Source organism: Dicentrarchus labrax, unplaced genomic scaffold (assembly GCF_905237075.1).
Source record: "Dicentrarchus labrax unplaced genomic scaffold, dlabrax2021, whole genome shotgun sequence".
NCBI lineage: Eukaryota > Metazoa > Chordata > Actinopteri > Moronidae > Dicentrarchus > Dicentrarchus labrax.
In genome coordinates this window covers 200,865-218,812 of record NW_026136712.1, presented here as the reverse complement: position 1 = coordinate 218,812, position 17,948 = coordinate 200,865, and the positions used below count along the sequence as shown (strand labels likewise).

Genomic DNA, 17,948 nt, shown 5'->3' with positions numbered 1-17,948 from the left:
CTCTGTGTCTGTAGATATAAAATGTTCACTCTAGGTAAAAAAAAACCCCAATGATTCCCATATTCAGGTAATTATATAATGCATCCAAAAATAGTTATGAATATTACATTTTTGCAAATAGATGCTCCTTAATGTTACACAATGGACCTTTAAAACATTTCAAAAATTTCCAATCTAAGAATTTGAAATTTTTGAAATTAAGTATCACTCCTCTGTGTTTGTGTGCGTGTGTGTGGTGTGTGTGTGTGTGTGTGTGTGTACACATGTGTAGGTGCCACTAGTAATCTTTAAGCGTGAGAAGGAGGTGGCCAGGAAGCTGGAATTTGATGGCCTTTACATCACAGAACAACCATCTGAGGATGACATCAAAGGACAATGGGACAGACTAGTAATCAACACACAGTGAGTAGACCCTTTGTACTGTATATGAGATTGTAGTTTGTTGTTATGTAACATCCAGTGCCAATGACGAGGAGATTGATGTAGTTGAGATAACTTAATGTAATTAGCAAAGGTGCATGGGTGGGCCACCCCAGGAGATGATGTTCACAGTATGTTCACAGCCCTCCACAACAGTAGACTCAGCAGTGACAAGACTCAGCAGTGACAAGGGCAGTAATTTACTTTATTTTGACCATGTTTTAGCATGTTACCATGTTTTAGTCTGCTCATTACAAATCCTGAGACAATGAACCGCTGAATGGGTTTCTTGTTGCCGGTTTTAACAGGTAATACACTGATAATACACCTTATAGATGATCTGACTCATGAGCCTTTCTTCCACTGATTTTCAGATCTTTCCCCAACAACTACTGGGATAAGTTTGTGAAGAGAAAGGTAGGCATTTTGTAGATCTGGGGCTGTATCATTGACATGTATAAGATGAACAACATCTGGATGACAGCTCTCCAAAAGTGAAGCCAAAACGTCACGATTGCCCTCTGGTGGCGGACCTGTCAGCAGACTTGGGCCAAACTAAAAAAAATCTAATCACACATCAAATATATTTTTAGCTAATTTTAGGTAGTTCTAATCTCACTGATGTATGTTCAAGTGTTAATTTGTCTAATAAGTTCTGTTTTATTTAGTTATTTGAAGCTTTAAAAAGGAGGTTCATTTTTGTATAGTGGGAGGAAGTGGAGATCCAATGTCCATCTTTTATGTGCCAATGGGCTCAATTCACAAATTATCTTATCTTGCCACTATAAGTCCTCCTAAATGGAACTTAAACTTCCTAACTAAGAGTTTCCCCTTAAGAGCTACAGTATTTATAAAGTTACAACTTTTACTAAAGAATGTTTTTACATTCTCACTTCCTGGAGCCTGATCTTCTAGTGAATGTGAAATAAAATATTCATCAATACACAGAAGTGTGAGGAACAAATTCACTTAAATTATATAGATCGATAGATTTGGGTGTGAAGAGCATTTTTGGTTTAAATATTTCTAATGACTAAGCAAACAATATATCGTTATTATTGTTTGTTTTTGAATTGTTTCAATTTGTGGTTGAGCCGATTTAATTCTTAGAAGATTATATATAAGGAACTTACTGCAACTAGATGTCACATTAGAGCACAACATCTTATTTGGGATTTTATTTGAATTTAGCTTTCTTACAGACATGCTCTACCTCTACCTCACACACACACACACACACACTCTCTCACACTATCTCTCTCACTCTATCTCTCTATCTGTCTTCCCAATTATTTTCTCTGCCTATACAGTTATGTATATAAAGTTGACTCAGTGACTATTACAGGTTGAAAAGTAATGTCATCACAATCTTGATACAGCTGTATAGACACTTTGGGAGACTTTTAGGTATTGTAATGAACATCAGTATCAACAAAGCCACATTTCTCCTATAGTTTTGAAAAGGGTGAAATTGGTTAAACCTCCTGTTAACTGAGCTTGTAGCTCCCAGTGTATGTACTGCATAGCTAATGTTTATTTTAAATAACATTTTTCTATTTGAGATGTTGTTCCACTTTCTTCAAGAAATGCTGCTCTTCCTCAGGTGATGGATAAATATGGGGAGTTCTACGGTCACGACCGCATCAGTGAGCTGCTGGGAATGGATAAGGCTGCTCTGGACTTCAGCGATGCTCACAAAAAGAGAAAGCCAAGGAGAGACAGCTCACTGACTGCTGTGTGAGTATTCTCTGTGAGTTTGTGTGTGAATACAAATATTCAGTCAGTTATTTTGAGTTATAACAATAATAATAATAATAATAATAATAATGATAATGATAAACTTTATTTTTATAGCACTTTTCAAAACAGCAGTTCCAAAGTTCTTCACAGTTAACAAAAACAGATTAAGATCTGCAAATGAAAGACTGACAGTGAGGGGGAAACAGTAAAGTGTTGGTAGGTAAAAACACTGTCCTCCTTTGATTTGAGCTTAGACTGTGGGGCAGATCTGAGTAATCTTGGTGCTGAGTAGTGTGTTATAAGCTCAGAAATATATGAAGGTGCCATGCCATGGAGGGCTTTGAATGTTATCAGGAGGATGTTTTATTGAATTCTAAGGCATACAGGAAGCCAATGTAAACATGCTTAGAATGGGGATAATGTGCTCTCTTCATTTAGTATTTGTCAAAAGGCTGGCTGCAGCATTCTGAACCAGTCGAAGACGAGTAATTGCAGACTGGCTGACAGGAAAATAAGGAGTTAAAGTAATCCAAACAGGAGGAAATAAAAACATGGATGATTTTCCTAGATAGACCTTGTTGTATTTGATTTCAAATGAATAATGCCCTATGTGTACATGGGCGTTGATGGTATCAGGTTTTACTAGCAGGGCCATTTTATTTTCAACTCAGGGCAAAAAGTCCCCTCGTCGGGGCGCCCAGATAGCTCAGTGAGTAGAGCTGGCGACCCATGTACCGAGGCTGAGTCCTTGCTGCAGTTGCCCAGGGTTTGAACCCGGCCTGCAGCCCTTTGCTGCGTGCCATCACCTCTCTCTGCCCCCCTTTCCTGTCTGTCTTCAGCTGTCACTACAATAAAGGCAGTAAAAGCCAAAAAATATAATTAAAACAAAAAGTCCCCTGGTCATATGGTATCATGCATGATCATGCTCTGTGAGATTCTTCTCCCTCTGTTGTCAGGCTAAACTCCATTGATGTCAAGTACCAGATCTGGAAGCTGGGGGTTGTATTCACAGACAATGTAAGTACATTCATCACATGGTTTTTAAATTGAATGGAATTTAAATGCTGTCCACAGTAATCCCAGAGTTTTTCGTTAATGAAAATTAAATTAATCATTAATCAAAATAAAGGTATTACAACTAATACATATTGCCTTGGTTTTGTGCCATAGTACAAATGATCGTACATGTATTGTCAGTATTCTATTTGTGGATGATGATCAAAGGTTCAATGATGGCTTAATTGGACTTCCTTGCAGACATTTTAAGCTAGCAGGATTTAAAGTCAACAAACAGTAAATATAATTTGACAGTATGTTTAACAACAAGACTAGCTAGCTATCTAGTCATGCCAGTGTGCCCAAATCAATATCAAATCAAAGTTTTTCACAAACAAATGGGCATCAAACTAAACAATTCATAGAGAACATGATATAAGAGGAGTTTTAGTCCAGTGAATGTTTAATTCTGGTATCATTTACAGTCTGTAAAGGTACCACAGATGTATAGATAGATTAACCTGCACTGATGTTGAAAAGCCATGTAAATGTAGCCACAAATTCATCTGTAATAGTCAATACCTTGACTAACCTCTCTTCCTGTCTATCCCTCACTGCAGTCCTTCCTTTATTTGGCATGGTATATGACCATGTCCATCCTTGGTCACTATAACAACTTCTTCTTTGCTGCCCATCTGCTTGACATTGCCATGGGCTTCAAGACACTGCGTACCATTTTGTCCTCAGTCACACACAATGGCAAACAGGTGAACAACTGCTATTACATACTCAGCTACAGCATAGTTAACATGAATACAACTGCACAGTGCACACATATTTCAGTACTAGTACTCGAAACACCTACCTACAACTACCGTACACTGACCCGATAGATCAACCAAAAACCTTTCATACAGTATTATTACCAACCATCTCACATTTTTCAAAAGTCAACAAAAATGTGGACTGTATTATTATTATTATTATTTTTATTATTTTTCCACTAGAGTTATGGATTTTGTATTGGTTATGTTTCCTCTGTATCCAGACTGTTGTTCAGCTGTGTCTTTTATCCTCTCTTCCAGCTGGTGTTAACAGTTGGCCTGTTAGCAGTGGTAGTGTACCTCTACACAGTAGTGGCCTTCAACTTCTTCAGGAAGTTCTACAACAAGGGTGAAGATGGAGAGCTGCCAGACATGAAGTGTGATGACATGTTGACAGTAAGTATTGCTGTTAGATGCTGCAGTGGATCAGACATATTGTCATCGTATTGTGTATTTCTAGAAAGGTTCAAATGGTTCAAAGCAGCATCTTGGCATAATGGCAATTGGTCAGTCAAGTATGAGCATAGTGACAACAATTTATATGGTGACCGCAACAAATAGCTGATGTAATATATGAGGTTGGATTAGTTTAGTTTATTTTATTTGCACATAAAGCATATTCATGAGTGTGAGATAAGTTCAGCATCATGATGACTGAGTACCTCCTCCCACAAAACATTCTCTATCAAATCATATGCTTTCTGTCAATAAAGGCAGCTGATCTGGTGGTAGATACAGTAGTCAGGGATTGTCAAGTCAAGTGTTGTCAATCCACATGTTTGTGTCGCTGCTGCTGCCAAACAAGAAAGAGGGAGTTTACTGTAATCAATGAGCCTGAAATCATATATGGGTGAAGAATGGGTTGATGGATGCTGTGCAGATAGCCATTCATTGTACATTGTTATATGAATGTGTAGTGACAGCTTTGGAGAAAACCTTTATCATATGAACCAAAAGCTATACTGGGAGCTGAGACTGATCATTTCTGATTACTTTGGTTTGCTTGCTGCCTTTAAACGGCTATTCAGTCTCATTGCTCTGGGTAGTGGCTTACTGCTGCTTTGGCTGATAATGTCAGTAAAGCCTGTCTCACTAAAAGTAGGAAGTATCCTCTGTGGCCTGTCAGTAAAGAGAGAACAGCACCATTTATGGACAAAAAGTCATGGGTCAGAGCTTTTAGTCTGACAGTGTTCACCCTCAGGCTCTGTCTGCGGTCCAGCTGAGCTGATGTAAGATTATATGGTCTCTTTTTATTTGTTCCTCTTCTAGGCATTTGTTAGCGATAGCAACAGTTTGTGTGACATTTTATTTACTAACCTGGGGTGTTTATCATTAAGCAAATTCAAATTAAAGCTGTCTCTGGGTGCAGTATCTGACTTCATGAAGCCTAACAATTATGGTCCTGGATAATGGGATCTGGAGACCACTTTCACGATTCGGGAGCAGGCTAGCTACAGTATGCAGCATAAGCTACCATTGTGATTTATGCTGGTTAAAATTAAACCTGCTTTGTGATACAGAAATGTGATAATGACGGCATAAAGATAACTGTAAACCCACCAATCTCACTTCATGATACAGGCCATGGTACAGTGATAGCAGGTGTATTATGCTTTTTATGTTCTGCACAAGCGATTGCCCTGGACTGAGTCATCATGTTTTCGGCTTGTCTGTCCATTCCATTCTTGTAAACATATCTCGCTTTAGGGAATTTCTTCAAATTTGGCATAAACATCCACTTAGATTCCAGGATGAAATTATTTGAATATGTTGGTCAAAAGTCAAGGTCACTGTGGCATCTCTAAAAATTGCCATAACTCGAGCATTGTATAAATATTTCACAATTAGTTGAACAATGAATTTGTGACATTTTTGTTCCAAAGGTTAAAAGCTCAATGTCACCCTTAAATTACCTTGACAAACTCTTCATAACTCAAGAATTTATGTGGTAATGAAAAATACCACACAGATATTTAATGGGATACAACAATGAAGATGATAACACAAAAGGTCAAAGGTCAACTTCGCTTTGATGTCTGGGATATACACTGACTCAACCCTATTTTGTCCTAGTATTATTGAAATGAGTGTGTAAGTTGTGGGCTTCTTAGGACCTGTGTAATTAGGGACCGAGCCAGCGACAGCTGGAAGGTCCCTATTGTTTTTGGTCCGTTTATTAGGGACCGAGCACTAACAAGTGCAAGGACCCTAGTGTTCCTGTTAAAATTATTATTATTAGGGACCGAGCACTAAAAAGTGCAAGGACCCTTTTGTTCTTCTAAGAATTATTATTATTAGGGACCGAGCACTAACAAGTGCAAGGACCCTATTGTTCCTCTAGGAATTATTAAGGACCGAGCACTAACAAGTGCAAGGACCCTATTGTTCCTCTGGGAATTATTATTATACCTCTGGGACTTCGACCGCATATTTGGCCCCCGCAACATGCTCAAAATGGCATGAAAATTTGCACAAAATTCAAACGTAGCAAAAATACCGATATGACATTGTCCCCGTGCACGGGCGCCGCCAAACGTCTAAGCCACGCCCCCCAGAATCAGCCCCCAAGACACGTAAGGCCCACATGTACGAAAATTGCTACGCATGTGTATCATGATAAAAGAAGCAGAAAAGCCTCTTGGACCCATGCCCCAAAACCCACAGGAAGTCTGCAATTTCAATTTTTAATTTTCATCATTTTGTGGTCATTTTGACTTTTTGGGCTTGTATTTGAACGAACTCCTCCTAGGGAATTTCTGGGATCTGCTTCAAAATTGGTCAGTACAGTCAAAACATGGTGCTGAATGAACGCTGTTCAATTTGTAACTGTACGTTGAAGGGTGTGTCCGTGGCGTGCCGTCAAAGTTGGCCATTTTGAAGTCCGTGGTCTTGTATTTTTACAAACAAACTCCTAGGGAATTTATCAGATCTGCTTCAAAACTGGACAGTACTCTTGAATAATGTTGCTGATTACAAGTTGTGCTATTTATGACTGTATGTTGAAGGGCATGTCTGTGGCGTGCCATCAAAGTCTGCCACTGTGATGCCATTTCCGGCATTTCAGGGCCTCTATTTTAACTTACTCCTACAGATTTTATCATATTGACTTCATATTCGATCTCTTCAATCTAGACACATTGGTGATCAAAAGTTAATCAAATATTTACTGTGCATCAAATTGTGTGTCCTTGGTGTGGGGCTGAATTTCCACCTTTCGCAGTGAGGAGTCTGACTATGAAAGTGTAAGTCATTTGCAGTGTCTGAAACGTGTGACAATGTAGAGCTCATCAGGTTCTGGAGATGAGGGCTTGGGAGTTGGGTGACGTGAACATTTTATGTTGTGGTCCACACGTGTGACGACGGCACGTGACGCGGCCGCAGCACGCCCCGAGTTCCGTGGAGTGCGAGGTCCCGCCCAACGCTGCTTGCAGCTTTAATTATTTTTTAGAATTGTAACATAGGCACAATGATGTTCACACAAAGTTCAAGTATAAATCTAACGCTTTTATAAATTAAGTTTTCACACAGAGTACAAACAATAACTAGCACAGTACTGGCTATCATCTTTCCAACTCGTCCACTTTTTCACTTCCTGCCTCATATAGAATTTTGAACATATCACGTACAAATAATGTACTGGAGTGTGCCTGACTAATGTGTTTCGATGAGTGAATTTCATCTACAGGTCATAGAGAGGCCTTGGATCTAAAAATGCCAGGAGAAACCAAATCACAACATTTTGTATAGTTATGATATAGTTAAGAATCAAGTACCTGTGTAGCCAATGAATTGATGATTATCCTTCATCAGTGTGTTCAAAAATGTATATTCACTGAAATATACATGTATCATCAATATAGTGATAAATTACATTTAGCCAAAACCACCTAATACCTTTTATTCAATTTATTCACTACATATATTATTGTCTGGACAGACATGGATGTAGACGGCTAACTGACTGGTTGGCTGAGGCATACAATTGTGGGGTGGTAATTCTAGTTGTGTAATGGATGTTAAATGGACCTGTACTTGTATAGCACCTTTCTAGTCTTCCTACCACTCAAAGCGCTTTTACACTACATGCTACATTCGCCCTTTAACACACATTAACTCAATTAAATTTTCACTTCAGTTTTAGTTGTATATCTCCAATTCACAAAAGAAGTTATCTCAGGACATTTTTCAAAATAGAGCAGGTCTAGACCGTACTCCTTATAAAATTATTTACAGAGACCCAACCGTTCCCACCATGAGCAAGCTCTTGGTCGACTGCGGCAAGGAAAACTTCCTTTTAAGAGGCAGACCCCAGCTTTAGGTGGGTGGCCGTCTGCCTCGACCAGTTGGGGTGAGAGAGAGAAGTAACGACAGAAGGACAGAGACAAGGTGCACAGCAACAACAACACTAATAGTAGTGAATGATGGTGATGATGATGAACATGAAGAAGAATTCAGTGATGGCAAAGCCCATCGAACAGTAAGTAACGCATTCATACACATTTACACAACGATGCACAGCATCGGGAGCAATTTGGGGTTCAGTATCTTGCTAAAGGATACTTTGACACGTGGGTGGAGGAGCCGGGGCTCAAACCAACAACCTTCTGATTAGTGGACAACCTGCTCTGCCTCTGAGCCACAGCTGCCCTTGTAATGTGTGATTGCTGCTTGTACCATGTAGTCTGTAATTAAACATTTTACGTTTTATAATAAGTCATTAGGCATAGAAGACAAAAATTTCCACTGTAGATTCCTTGGATGATGCCAATTGTACTGATACAGGCCACACCCTTCAATGCCTTAAAAACATTCCACCACTTCAGATTTTTTGGTAAAGACATTTACATATTTTTGGCATATTTCATATAATCTTCACCAAAATTGGTGCATAGCATATTTAGACAAAGCCGAGCAAGTCTTATAGGTTTGTGTGTGAGTTTGTCTGTAATTGGTTACCGAACTTAATCAAGGCATGACCCAACAGGCTACAATTCTACAATGCTGAATTGGATTGCAAATTTGTGAATGTTGTACATGAAACCACATTGCGCGTGTCTAACATTTAATTTTCTTACCCACAATTCCTCTCCCTCATGGCCATATCTCTTGAACACAGTATTAAATTACCACCGATTTTGGGTGGTATCTTCAGATGTAAATCACAAACACATCTTTGGGATTCTTTCAAAAGCTGTGCCTGCGATCAGTAGTAGCGGTGGCAGCCACAGATGCAGCAATCACACACATTTTCTTCAGGACATGCAAATATTCCAGTTTTTGTTTTTGATGTAACCCTTTACGTTCAAGCAAATATTATAATGCAGGTTAGCATAACAGGTAGCACAGCAATGTAAGTGCAATCATTTATGTCAAATATATAGGAATATCTTGTCAGTGAAAGAGTGAGAAAACAGGTGAGGAAACAGTTGATCTGTCTTCAGAATGAATTACTGTTGTGATGAGGCTATTCCCTGCTGCCAAGTCATCTGAAAGAAATACTAAATAAGGGCTCTATGATATGTGTCTTCTGGTGGTTGGAGTGGGCCTTCTGTCACCCGGAAATTTCAGGACACACACAACCTAATCCCCTATAGTCAGCCACCCATAGCATTCCATGGAGCTCTTCTGTTTCCTATTAAGGGGCTGTGTGGCTATGCCTGTTCTACAGGAAGGTGACAGGGCTTAGTGATGGAGGGATAGACTGATGAAGAAGAACGGAGATTTTTGCTTTTTCCTCTCCTCCCTTTGTTTGAATAAATCCCTTACAATAACACTGACAGAAGGGTGAGAGGATCTGAACTGATCCTTCCATTTCTGTTCATTCTTTTCTCTTGTTTCACTTAATCTTTCTCTCTCTGTGTACTCAGGTTTTCTTTTTCTCTCTTTTAACTGACTCTAAATACATAATTACCACTGAGTTCTTTAAACAGTCTTATGTGCCACCCCCCAGATCGGATATTTTTAAACTTTTGATGCAAACAATTAGCAAATTTTCTTGCAATATTTCAGTGCTGCTGCTGTAAATTCAGTCAATGTAAGTTGCAGTAATTACAACTGGTCCCCATTTAAAATCTTGCAAGTTGAATTCCATCTCTGTCTTTCTCTCTCTACCCCTCTCCCTGTGTGTGTTTCACCCCATCTCCTAGTGCTACATGTTCCACATGTATGTAGGTGTGAGAGCCGGTGGAGGGATTGGTGATCAGATTGAGGACCCAGCAGGTGATGAGTATGAGATCTATCGCATAATCTTTGACATCACCTTCTTCTTCTTCGTCATTGTAATCCTCTTGGCCATCATCCAGGGTGAGCGATCCAACAGACACACACACGCACACACACACACACACCCACACCCACACTCTCTGACTGAGAATGGTTGGAACCCGTACCGACGACTGCATTAGGGACTCATAACACAGAGATGCACAGCTATAGGCATGGCCGTGAGTTTATAAACCCACTGCTCCGCTGCGCCATAGCTCTCCATTCACATTCCAACAGCTGACTAGCTGGCCAACCCATTTACTGGCATAGTAGCTCACCTCTTGCTTAATTTGATTGGCTGTCTGGGTCAAAGGTGACAATGACGAGCTACATGACTCCACTCCTTGTGCTAAAGATAATTTAACTTTTATGCGTGCCTAAAAACCACTACAAAGGAGCACAGGCCAGGCCCACCGCACCATAGGAAAACAATGGTTTAGCAGGCAACATCTTTCTAGCAGTGTGTCTCTATACGATCGGCCCCTTAGGTTGTTAATGCTGGTTTGTTATATTAATCAAAGAAACTTAAAACTTATGCTTGACTGTAATGAAAATGTATTTTTGATTCCTATTTCGGAACATAGGCTGGAAATATCTAGGGATGTTATTAATAATTAATACTAAGAATTAGAATGATCATCAGTTTTTTTTGCATTCTGCTCTTTAATCACACCACACTTGTAAATGTGATGTATTTACATTAGGATCAACGTTTGTCTGAATTGGTTAAATTTTGAAAATTAGTAACAACTTTTAATACTAATGTACCATTTTACAGAAAAAATTACATTATGCTCTCCAGGAGTCAGTTATCATAGAAGCATTTCTTCACACAGTACCATACTTCACTGTTCACTGAATGTTCTTCCAGTAGATCCAAATATTATTTTCCAAAAATGTCCATATATTTGTAAGTCTGGGCAGCTACAAGCAACAATACGTTTACAGCAAACACAGGTTAAATTAATTACATTAACAATGGCTCTCTTCCATTTCTGTTCCACTAACCCATGTCAGTGAACCAGCATGCATAATGGCTCCCAAAGCAACTTAATGAATGCAGCCATCATTAATTGATATATATTTCTGCTCCAACATGATTTGTGCCTGTATTGTCTATTTTTTGTCTCTTTAATTCTAGATTTCCAATCTGATGTGTCAAAGATGATATTTTCATTTGTAGAATTATTTCAAAATTGAACTTAATATTGATTTTGATTTTATTATATGTTCATGTCAAGCAAACAAAGTGCCAACCCTCTCAGGTTTACAAGACACCAAAAATAAAGTTAATTAAACATCTTCTTCCATTACAAATGTACAGATTTTAGATTATTATATGGCTTGGTCTTAAACAAAATATTCTGCCTTCTCTCCATACTTGGCACAAAGAGTTCATTACAAGAAAGGCTCCCTTCTTGAAGCAGTTTTTCATAATCATCCAGGCAAAAGAAATTATCATAAATGGTGAACATTTTACTAAAAAGTACGTCCCTTATGTCCTCATAGACAAGGCAGCAAAACAAAAAGTGAACCACCTTCTCAATTGCACCTAAATCACACAACAAGCAAAGTCTGTCCTCCTCTGGAGTGGCATTAAACCTACTGGTCTCTAGGTCTAATCGTAATGGTCCTGAAGATAACTGTGCACAAAGGGATGTTTTTCTTTTGTTTAAGTTATACCACACATAAGGTTCCTCACTGTAGCTATTCTTTATGAGACAATTCATTTGTAATTTTGGTTTATTGTTCTCTATACATATACATACAACATACACATTTTACTTCTAATCTACTGAATGTTACAAAGTAACCTGCTATGATTTATAAATGAATTACATATCGTTGAAGTAAAATAATTTTGCCATAGTTTCACATAAACCCAAATAAAATTAGGATCATTATTATGATAGTAGTATAACAACTGTAAGGCAACCTGAGGACTCATATACACGAAGTACTATTAAAGGGCCACTGGATAAAACAAAGGATTTGTGGTTTTCGGGTGGTTGTGGTCTAGTTAGTTAACCTCAAACCAAGTTCACTTGAACAACAAACGATTGTGGGCCTGTTTAACCTCTACACCATCTGTGGTCTGAACACTCTAGGGTTAATCATCGATGCCTTTGGAGAGCTGAGGGACCAGCAGGAACAAGTGAAAGAGGACATGGAGGTAAAAATACAGACACATGCACACACTCATTCTTTACCACTTAAAACAATGCAGTATTATAGAACACATGAATGACAGGTCTAATATAAACGTATATGGGAACACTGGATTGATTTTGTTAGTTAGTTAGATTAATTTATTAATCCCACAATGGGGAAATTCACTTGTCACAGCAGCATTTGAGTGAAAAAAAATAAAATAAATACAGATATAAAAGCTATGGTGAGTGGTAAAAGCTATGGTATGGTGGTAATTTGAAAACAGAAACTACATGATCAGGTGGTGCAGGTGTTGTAGAGTCTGACAGCGGCAGGGATGAAAGGTGTTGTCCATGATGGACGTCAGCTTAACTAACATCCTCTTCTCATCCACTTCCTCTATGGAGTCCAGAGGACAGTCCAGGACAGAGCTCGCTCTCCTGATTAGTTTATTGAGTCTCTTCCTGTCCCTGTCCATACTGCCCCCTCTCCAGCAGACCACAGCATAGAAGATGGGTGAAGCCATCACAGAGTCATAAAAAGCCATGTGGACAGCCCTGCACTCCGAAGGACCTCAGTCTCCTCAGCAGGTGTAGGCGACTCTGGCCCTTCTTGTAGAGAGCATGGGTGTTGTCAGTCCAGTCCAGTTTGTTATTGAGGTGAACACCCAGGAATTTGTAATTCTCTACCACCTCAACGTCCAATCCCTGGATGTTCACCGGTGTGAAGTGGGATGTTTTCCTCCTGAAGTTTACAATCATCTCCTTCGTCTTGCTAGTGTTTAGCTGAAGCTGGTTGAGCTCACACCAGCTGACAAATTCCCTGATGACAGTCCTGTATTCCAGTTTGTTCCCCTGAGAAACACATCCAACAATGGCTGTGTCATCGGAGAACTTCTGGATGTGGCAGCTTGTGGCGTTGTGGGTGAAGTCCGAGGTGTGAAGGGTGAAAGGGAAAGGAGAGAGCACCGTACCCTGAGGGGCACCTGTGCTGCAGAGCACCACATCATCACCATACTGTGGTCTGTTGGTGAGATAGTATGTTGTCCAGGTAGCTAGGTATTGGTCCACTCCCACACTTTCCATCTTCACTCAGAGTAGTGACGGCTGGATAGTGTTGAAAGCACTGGTGAAGTCAAAAAACATGACCCTCACCGTGCTCCCACTGTCCTCCAGGTGTAGCAGGGATCTGTGCAGCAGGTAGATTACTGCATCGTCCACCCCAATACCAGGCCGGTAAGCAAACTGCAGGGGGTCCAGCTGTGTGCCCACCAGGGGTCGCAGGTGTCTCAGGATGATCCTCTCCATGGTCTTCATCAGGTGAGAGGTCAAGGCAACAGGCCTGAAGTGGTTAGGGTCCTTGGGGCGCGGCATCTTCAGTAACGGGACCACACAGGAGGTCTTCCACAGGGCTGGGACCCAGGGGGGGTGGTGGACTGGTGAGTTGGGGGAGGAGTGGGCTGGTGGGGGTCAGGTGTTGAAGATGGTAGGCTGAGGAGTGGAGGGGCATGGGGAGCTGACCAGTGGAGTTGTGAAGTGGGAGCAGGGTGGGTGAGGGAGGAAGAGGAGGCAGAATCAAATTTGTTGAAAAACAGATTAAGTTCATCTGCCCAGTCCTTGTCACCGCTTGCCTGGTTTCTTCCCACTCCTTTTCCATGGCCTGAGATGTTCTGCAGCCCTCTCCAGAGATCCCTGGCGCTGTTCTGTTCCAGCCGCTTCTCCAGTTTCCTCCTGTAGCTGTCCTTCCCCTTCCTGATCTTCTGCCGGAGTTCCTTCTGGACTCTGCGCAGCTCCTCTTTGTCTCATTCAGCAGGGCCTTAATCTCAGAGGTCACCCAGGGTTTGTTGTTGGGAAAACACCATACCAACTTGGAGGGCACAGTGTTCCACACAGAAATTAAATCGTAATGCAGTGGGTCATACTGTCAATGTCATTGCCGTGGGGGCTCCAGAGTGCTTTCCAGTCTGTTGTCTCAAAGCAGTCTCTGAGCGTAGCACTGGTCTCCTCAGACCACTCCTTCACAGGCCTGTCTCAGGGGGTTGTTTATTCACCACAGGGGTGTAGTCTGTGACCAGATGGACAAGGTGTGATCTGAGCGACCAAGTGGGGGGAGGGGGGATAAGGTGTATGCATCCTTGATGTTTGCATACAACAAGTCCAAAGTTTTATTGTCCCTGGTGTGGCATTTCACATACTGGGTGATGGTGGGGAGAGCAGAGGACAGGGAAGCATGGTTGAAATCACCGGAGATGAGGAGGAGGGATTAGGGGTTCTGGTTTTGAAGCTGGGAGACGACTAGCTGCAGCAGCAACGGCCGTTGGAGGGATGTACACAGTTACAGCAATAACATGTGAAAGTCCCGCGGGAGGTAGTATGGCCGCATGCTAACCGCTAACAGCTCCAAGTCTCTGGTGCAGAGTTGCTCCTTAACACTGATGTATCCTGGGTGGTACCATCTTTCATTCACAAACACAGCGATTCCCCCTCCCTTCTTCTTACCGCTCTCCGTTGCTTTCCTGTCCGCCCGTACAACTTGAAATCCATCCAGGGTGACGTGTGAGTCAAGAGAAAGTTCACTCAGCCACGTCTCCTTGTAGCACATGAGGCTGCATTCCCGGTACTCCCGCTGCAGCCGGGTTAGCGTTAGCTCTTCCATCTTGTTGGGGAGAGATCTTACGTTCCCCATGATGACAGACGGTAAACATGGTTTATACCGCTGTCTGTGCTTTACTCCCGCTCTGCATCCTCTTCTCCTTCGCCGTATCTCCTCGGGGATCTCCAGCCGCTCTGCACAGCGAAGGAGTGTGTGGCACAGAGCTAATAGCTGATCCCGGGTGTAAACAATGGATCCGTGGTTTAGTGGGTCTCCCGACAGCCGCACCAAAAGTTCAAAAAACAACAACAAGAGGCAAACTACGAATGTCACAACATGAACATCCATAGCTGCACACTTGGGTAAAGTGTGGATGTGACATGAAGGAGCAACAAAAAGTACACTAAAAACACTATATATATAATATAAAAAAGTACACTAAAACACTAAACACTAAAAAGAGCCAAGAAGTTAAGAGCTGCTGTAACTCACGGGGCACCCAATGTCACATTTTCATGTGGATATTTGCATGTCCATACATTTGCTTGACATCCAGATGCAGGTTGCAAGTAAAGACTCATAGATGAATGTTTTGTGTAATGACAATCATGTATATGTTTCTCTTCCAGACCAAATGTTTTATCTGTGGAATAGGCAATGACTACTTTGATACAGTGCCACATGGCTTTGAAACGCACACATTACAGGAGCACAACTTAGCCAACTACCTGTGAGTATATTTGTGCGTTTGTATGTTTGTCCTTCTACCTCTAATATAATGCCAGACAGGGTTTTACACTGAGCACCTGAAACAGGAAGCCATTTCACCATATACTGTGGATATTATGTCTGCCTTATGTAGTACACTTGAATGGAATTGCCGGGTTCATTGGCCTTTGCTTCTGACTGAGAATCTTCTGAGTGGTGACTCACAATAATTTAACACCAGTGTGGCTGTTTGAGGTTCTTTGTATTAAGTGAATGCAGGATTGTGGGAGCTGACCTTCATAAGCCCTGTAATGTTGCAGTTATCTCAGAACACTTGCATAAATAATGTGGTATAGTAGTCTATATCCAACAAGATGGCTGAAACATTTCTCAGCTGTATGATTTTGGAGAGTCTGTATCTCAGAAAGGGGCTGGCTAACATTTATCGGAGGCAGTCAAGAAGACCTCTCAAAACCATCAACATATAACAGATCAGTGTTGTGTCTTCAATTACTCCCACTGTACAAAAATTAAGCCAAAATATCCCGGAGATGGACACTACCGTCTTTCGCCACTCGGAGCCAGAGTACTGACCGGGGTTGGCGTAGCAGTATCAAAGTCCCCCCTTAGAAAATTGCAAACAGGGTTTAGCTGTCAAACATGACATGAAACCCCCTTTTAAGCTTTTTAGATTTAAATAGCTAATTCAAACCAAAATTACTAGAAAAACACCAACACTTGAACATACATCAGTGTGATGCAAACTACTTAAAATGACAGAAACCATCTTTGGGAAAAATGTATTTTATCTATATTTTGATTTTTTTGTTTGACCCATGTCCCATCTGCTAACATGAGCTTTTAGCTCTGTGTTAATATTACATCTTAGAAGTAGTAATGGTTTAAATTTGGCACTGTTGGTGTGTGTTTGTGCAAGGGGATATACAGCAGGGGTATTCAGCTACAGTTTTCTAAGGGGTAGAATGTTTCTAAGCAGACACTGTGGAGTGATGGTTAAAACCTGTAATTCCAAAATTTTTACTGCAGTCCTGATTGTCAGGAAATGTTAATCAACTCCAACTGGTTTTACAGTTACGTCGTTATCATGAATGTGACACATGTACTTAAGTTTGGTTTAATACTGCAGACCACAAAAAATAAAGATAACTTAATTTAAAATAATCATTCTGTGAGGAGCTGTGATCTGATTTTTATGCTTTGAACAATGACTGAGCCACTCTCCAACCATTCCCAATGTGAATGTTGTCTTGCTTGGTAAATGAATTTTAGGTGAACGATAGCGGGCAGTCAGTGGGCTCACAGACAAACATATTTCATTTCCTGTGATAACTACTTCATAATAAAAGTCTATTTGTGTTCCGCCAATTTAATGTGAAGGTGCAACTGGAGGAAATGTTCCTGCTTATTTTTTTTTATCTGTGGCCATTCTGCAGGTGGTATGAAAAGCTTTTGCGAGCCACAAGTTGAATACCCCTGGTGTACATATGTGTGATAATTGTCAGTGAATATTATTTCTAATAAGTGTGTGTATGTGTGTTTCAGATTCTTTGTGATGTATCTCATCAACAAAGATGAAACAGAGCACACAGGCCAGGTAAACCAACGCATTTTAATTTGTAATAAATATATATATAAATATATATTTTACTGTGAAACTGTAATGTGGTTGGTACAACTCAACTCAACAATGTTTCTGATCCTTGCTATTGGCTACTTGCATTGTTAATGCCTCAGTATGCTTCCAACAAAGTGCACTGCAAGAATAGCCATTATATAAAAACAAGCCAAATATTCTTAAGTATAATAACATTTTCTTATATTGAGCAAAAAAAAATCTGCCAATAAGGTAAGCCAACTTTGTTTAGCTAGAATTCTTAAAACTTGCAAAACTGTAATGGGCCTTAAAACTAGAAAAAATGTAAGCTTATTACAAGTAATGAAAACTATTTAAGACTTTTAAGATAGTATTTTAGTCACTTTATTGAGCTGAATTTAAGAATTTGTACTTTATTCTAGGATTAAAAATGTGCAACCTTTAACCTTTCTTTTACATGAAGGAACCATAAGCATTCCTATTTTTTAAAGCATTTTCTGTTAAAACAATACAAAACTAAACAGCAGCTTAATTAACAACACTGAGACAAGACTACTTTCACTTAAAACACAAAAAGACACTTTAACTTACTGTTAAAATAGGGAAATAGGGGGCAGCTGTGGCTCAGAGGCAGAGTG

General features: G+C 40.4%; 2 protein-coding genes across 11 annotated transcripts in view; one reads left to right on the top strand and one right to left on the bottom strand.

Annotated features, from left to right (window-relative positions):
- The window catches only part of LOC127373071 (uncharacterized), a 395,753-nt gene that overhangs the window by 318,417 nt on the left and 59,388 nt on the right, over nt 1-17,948 (bottom strand). The gene's annotated exons all lie outside the window — the stretch shown is intronic.
- Nucleotides 1-17,948, top strand: part of ryr2a (ryanodine receptor 2a (cardiac)) — a 324,810-nt gene that overhangs the window by 301,338 nt on the left and 5,524 nt on the right. For all 6 annotated transcript variants that reach the window (XM_051417108.1, XM_051417109.1, XM_051417107.1 and 3 more), the window contains 10 exons: nt 272-402; nt 795-837; nt 2,024-2,157; nt 3,117-3,177; nt 3,777-3,923; nt 4,242-4,376; nt 10,127-10,283; nt 12,353-12,417; nt 15,617-15,717; nt 17,259-17,310. In XM_051417108.1, the coding sequence (XP_051273068.1) occupies nt 272-402; nt 795-837; nt 2,024-2,157; nt 3,117-3,177; nt 3,777-3,923; nt 4,242-4,376; nt 10,127-10,283; nt 12,353-12,417; nt 15,617-15,717; nt 17,259-17,310 (1,026 nt within the window). The remainder of the gene's footprint in view (nt 1-271; nt 403-794; nt 838-2,023; nt 2,158-3,116; nt 3,178-3,776; nt 3,924-4,241; nt 4,377-10,126; nt 10,284-12,352; nt 12,418-15,616; nt 15,718-17,258; nt 17,311-17,948) is intronic.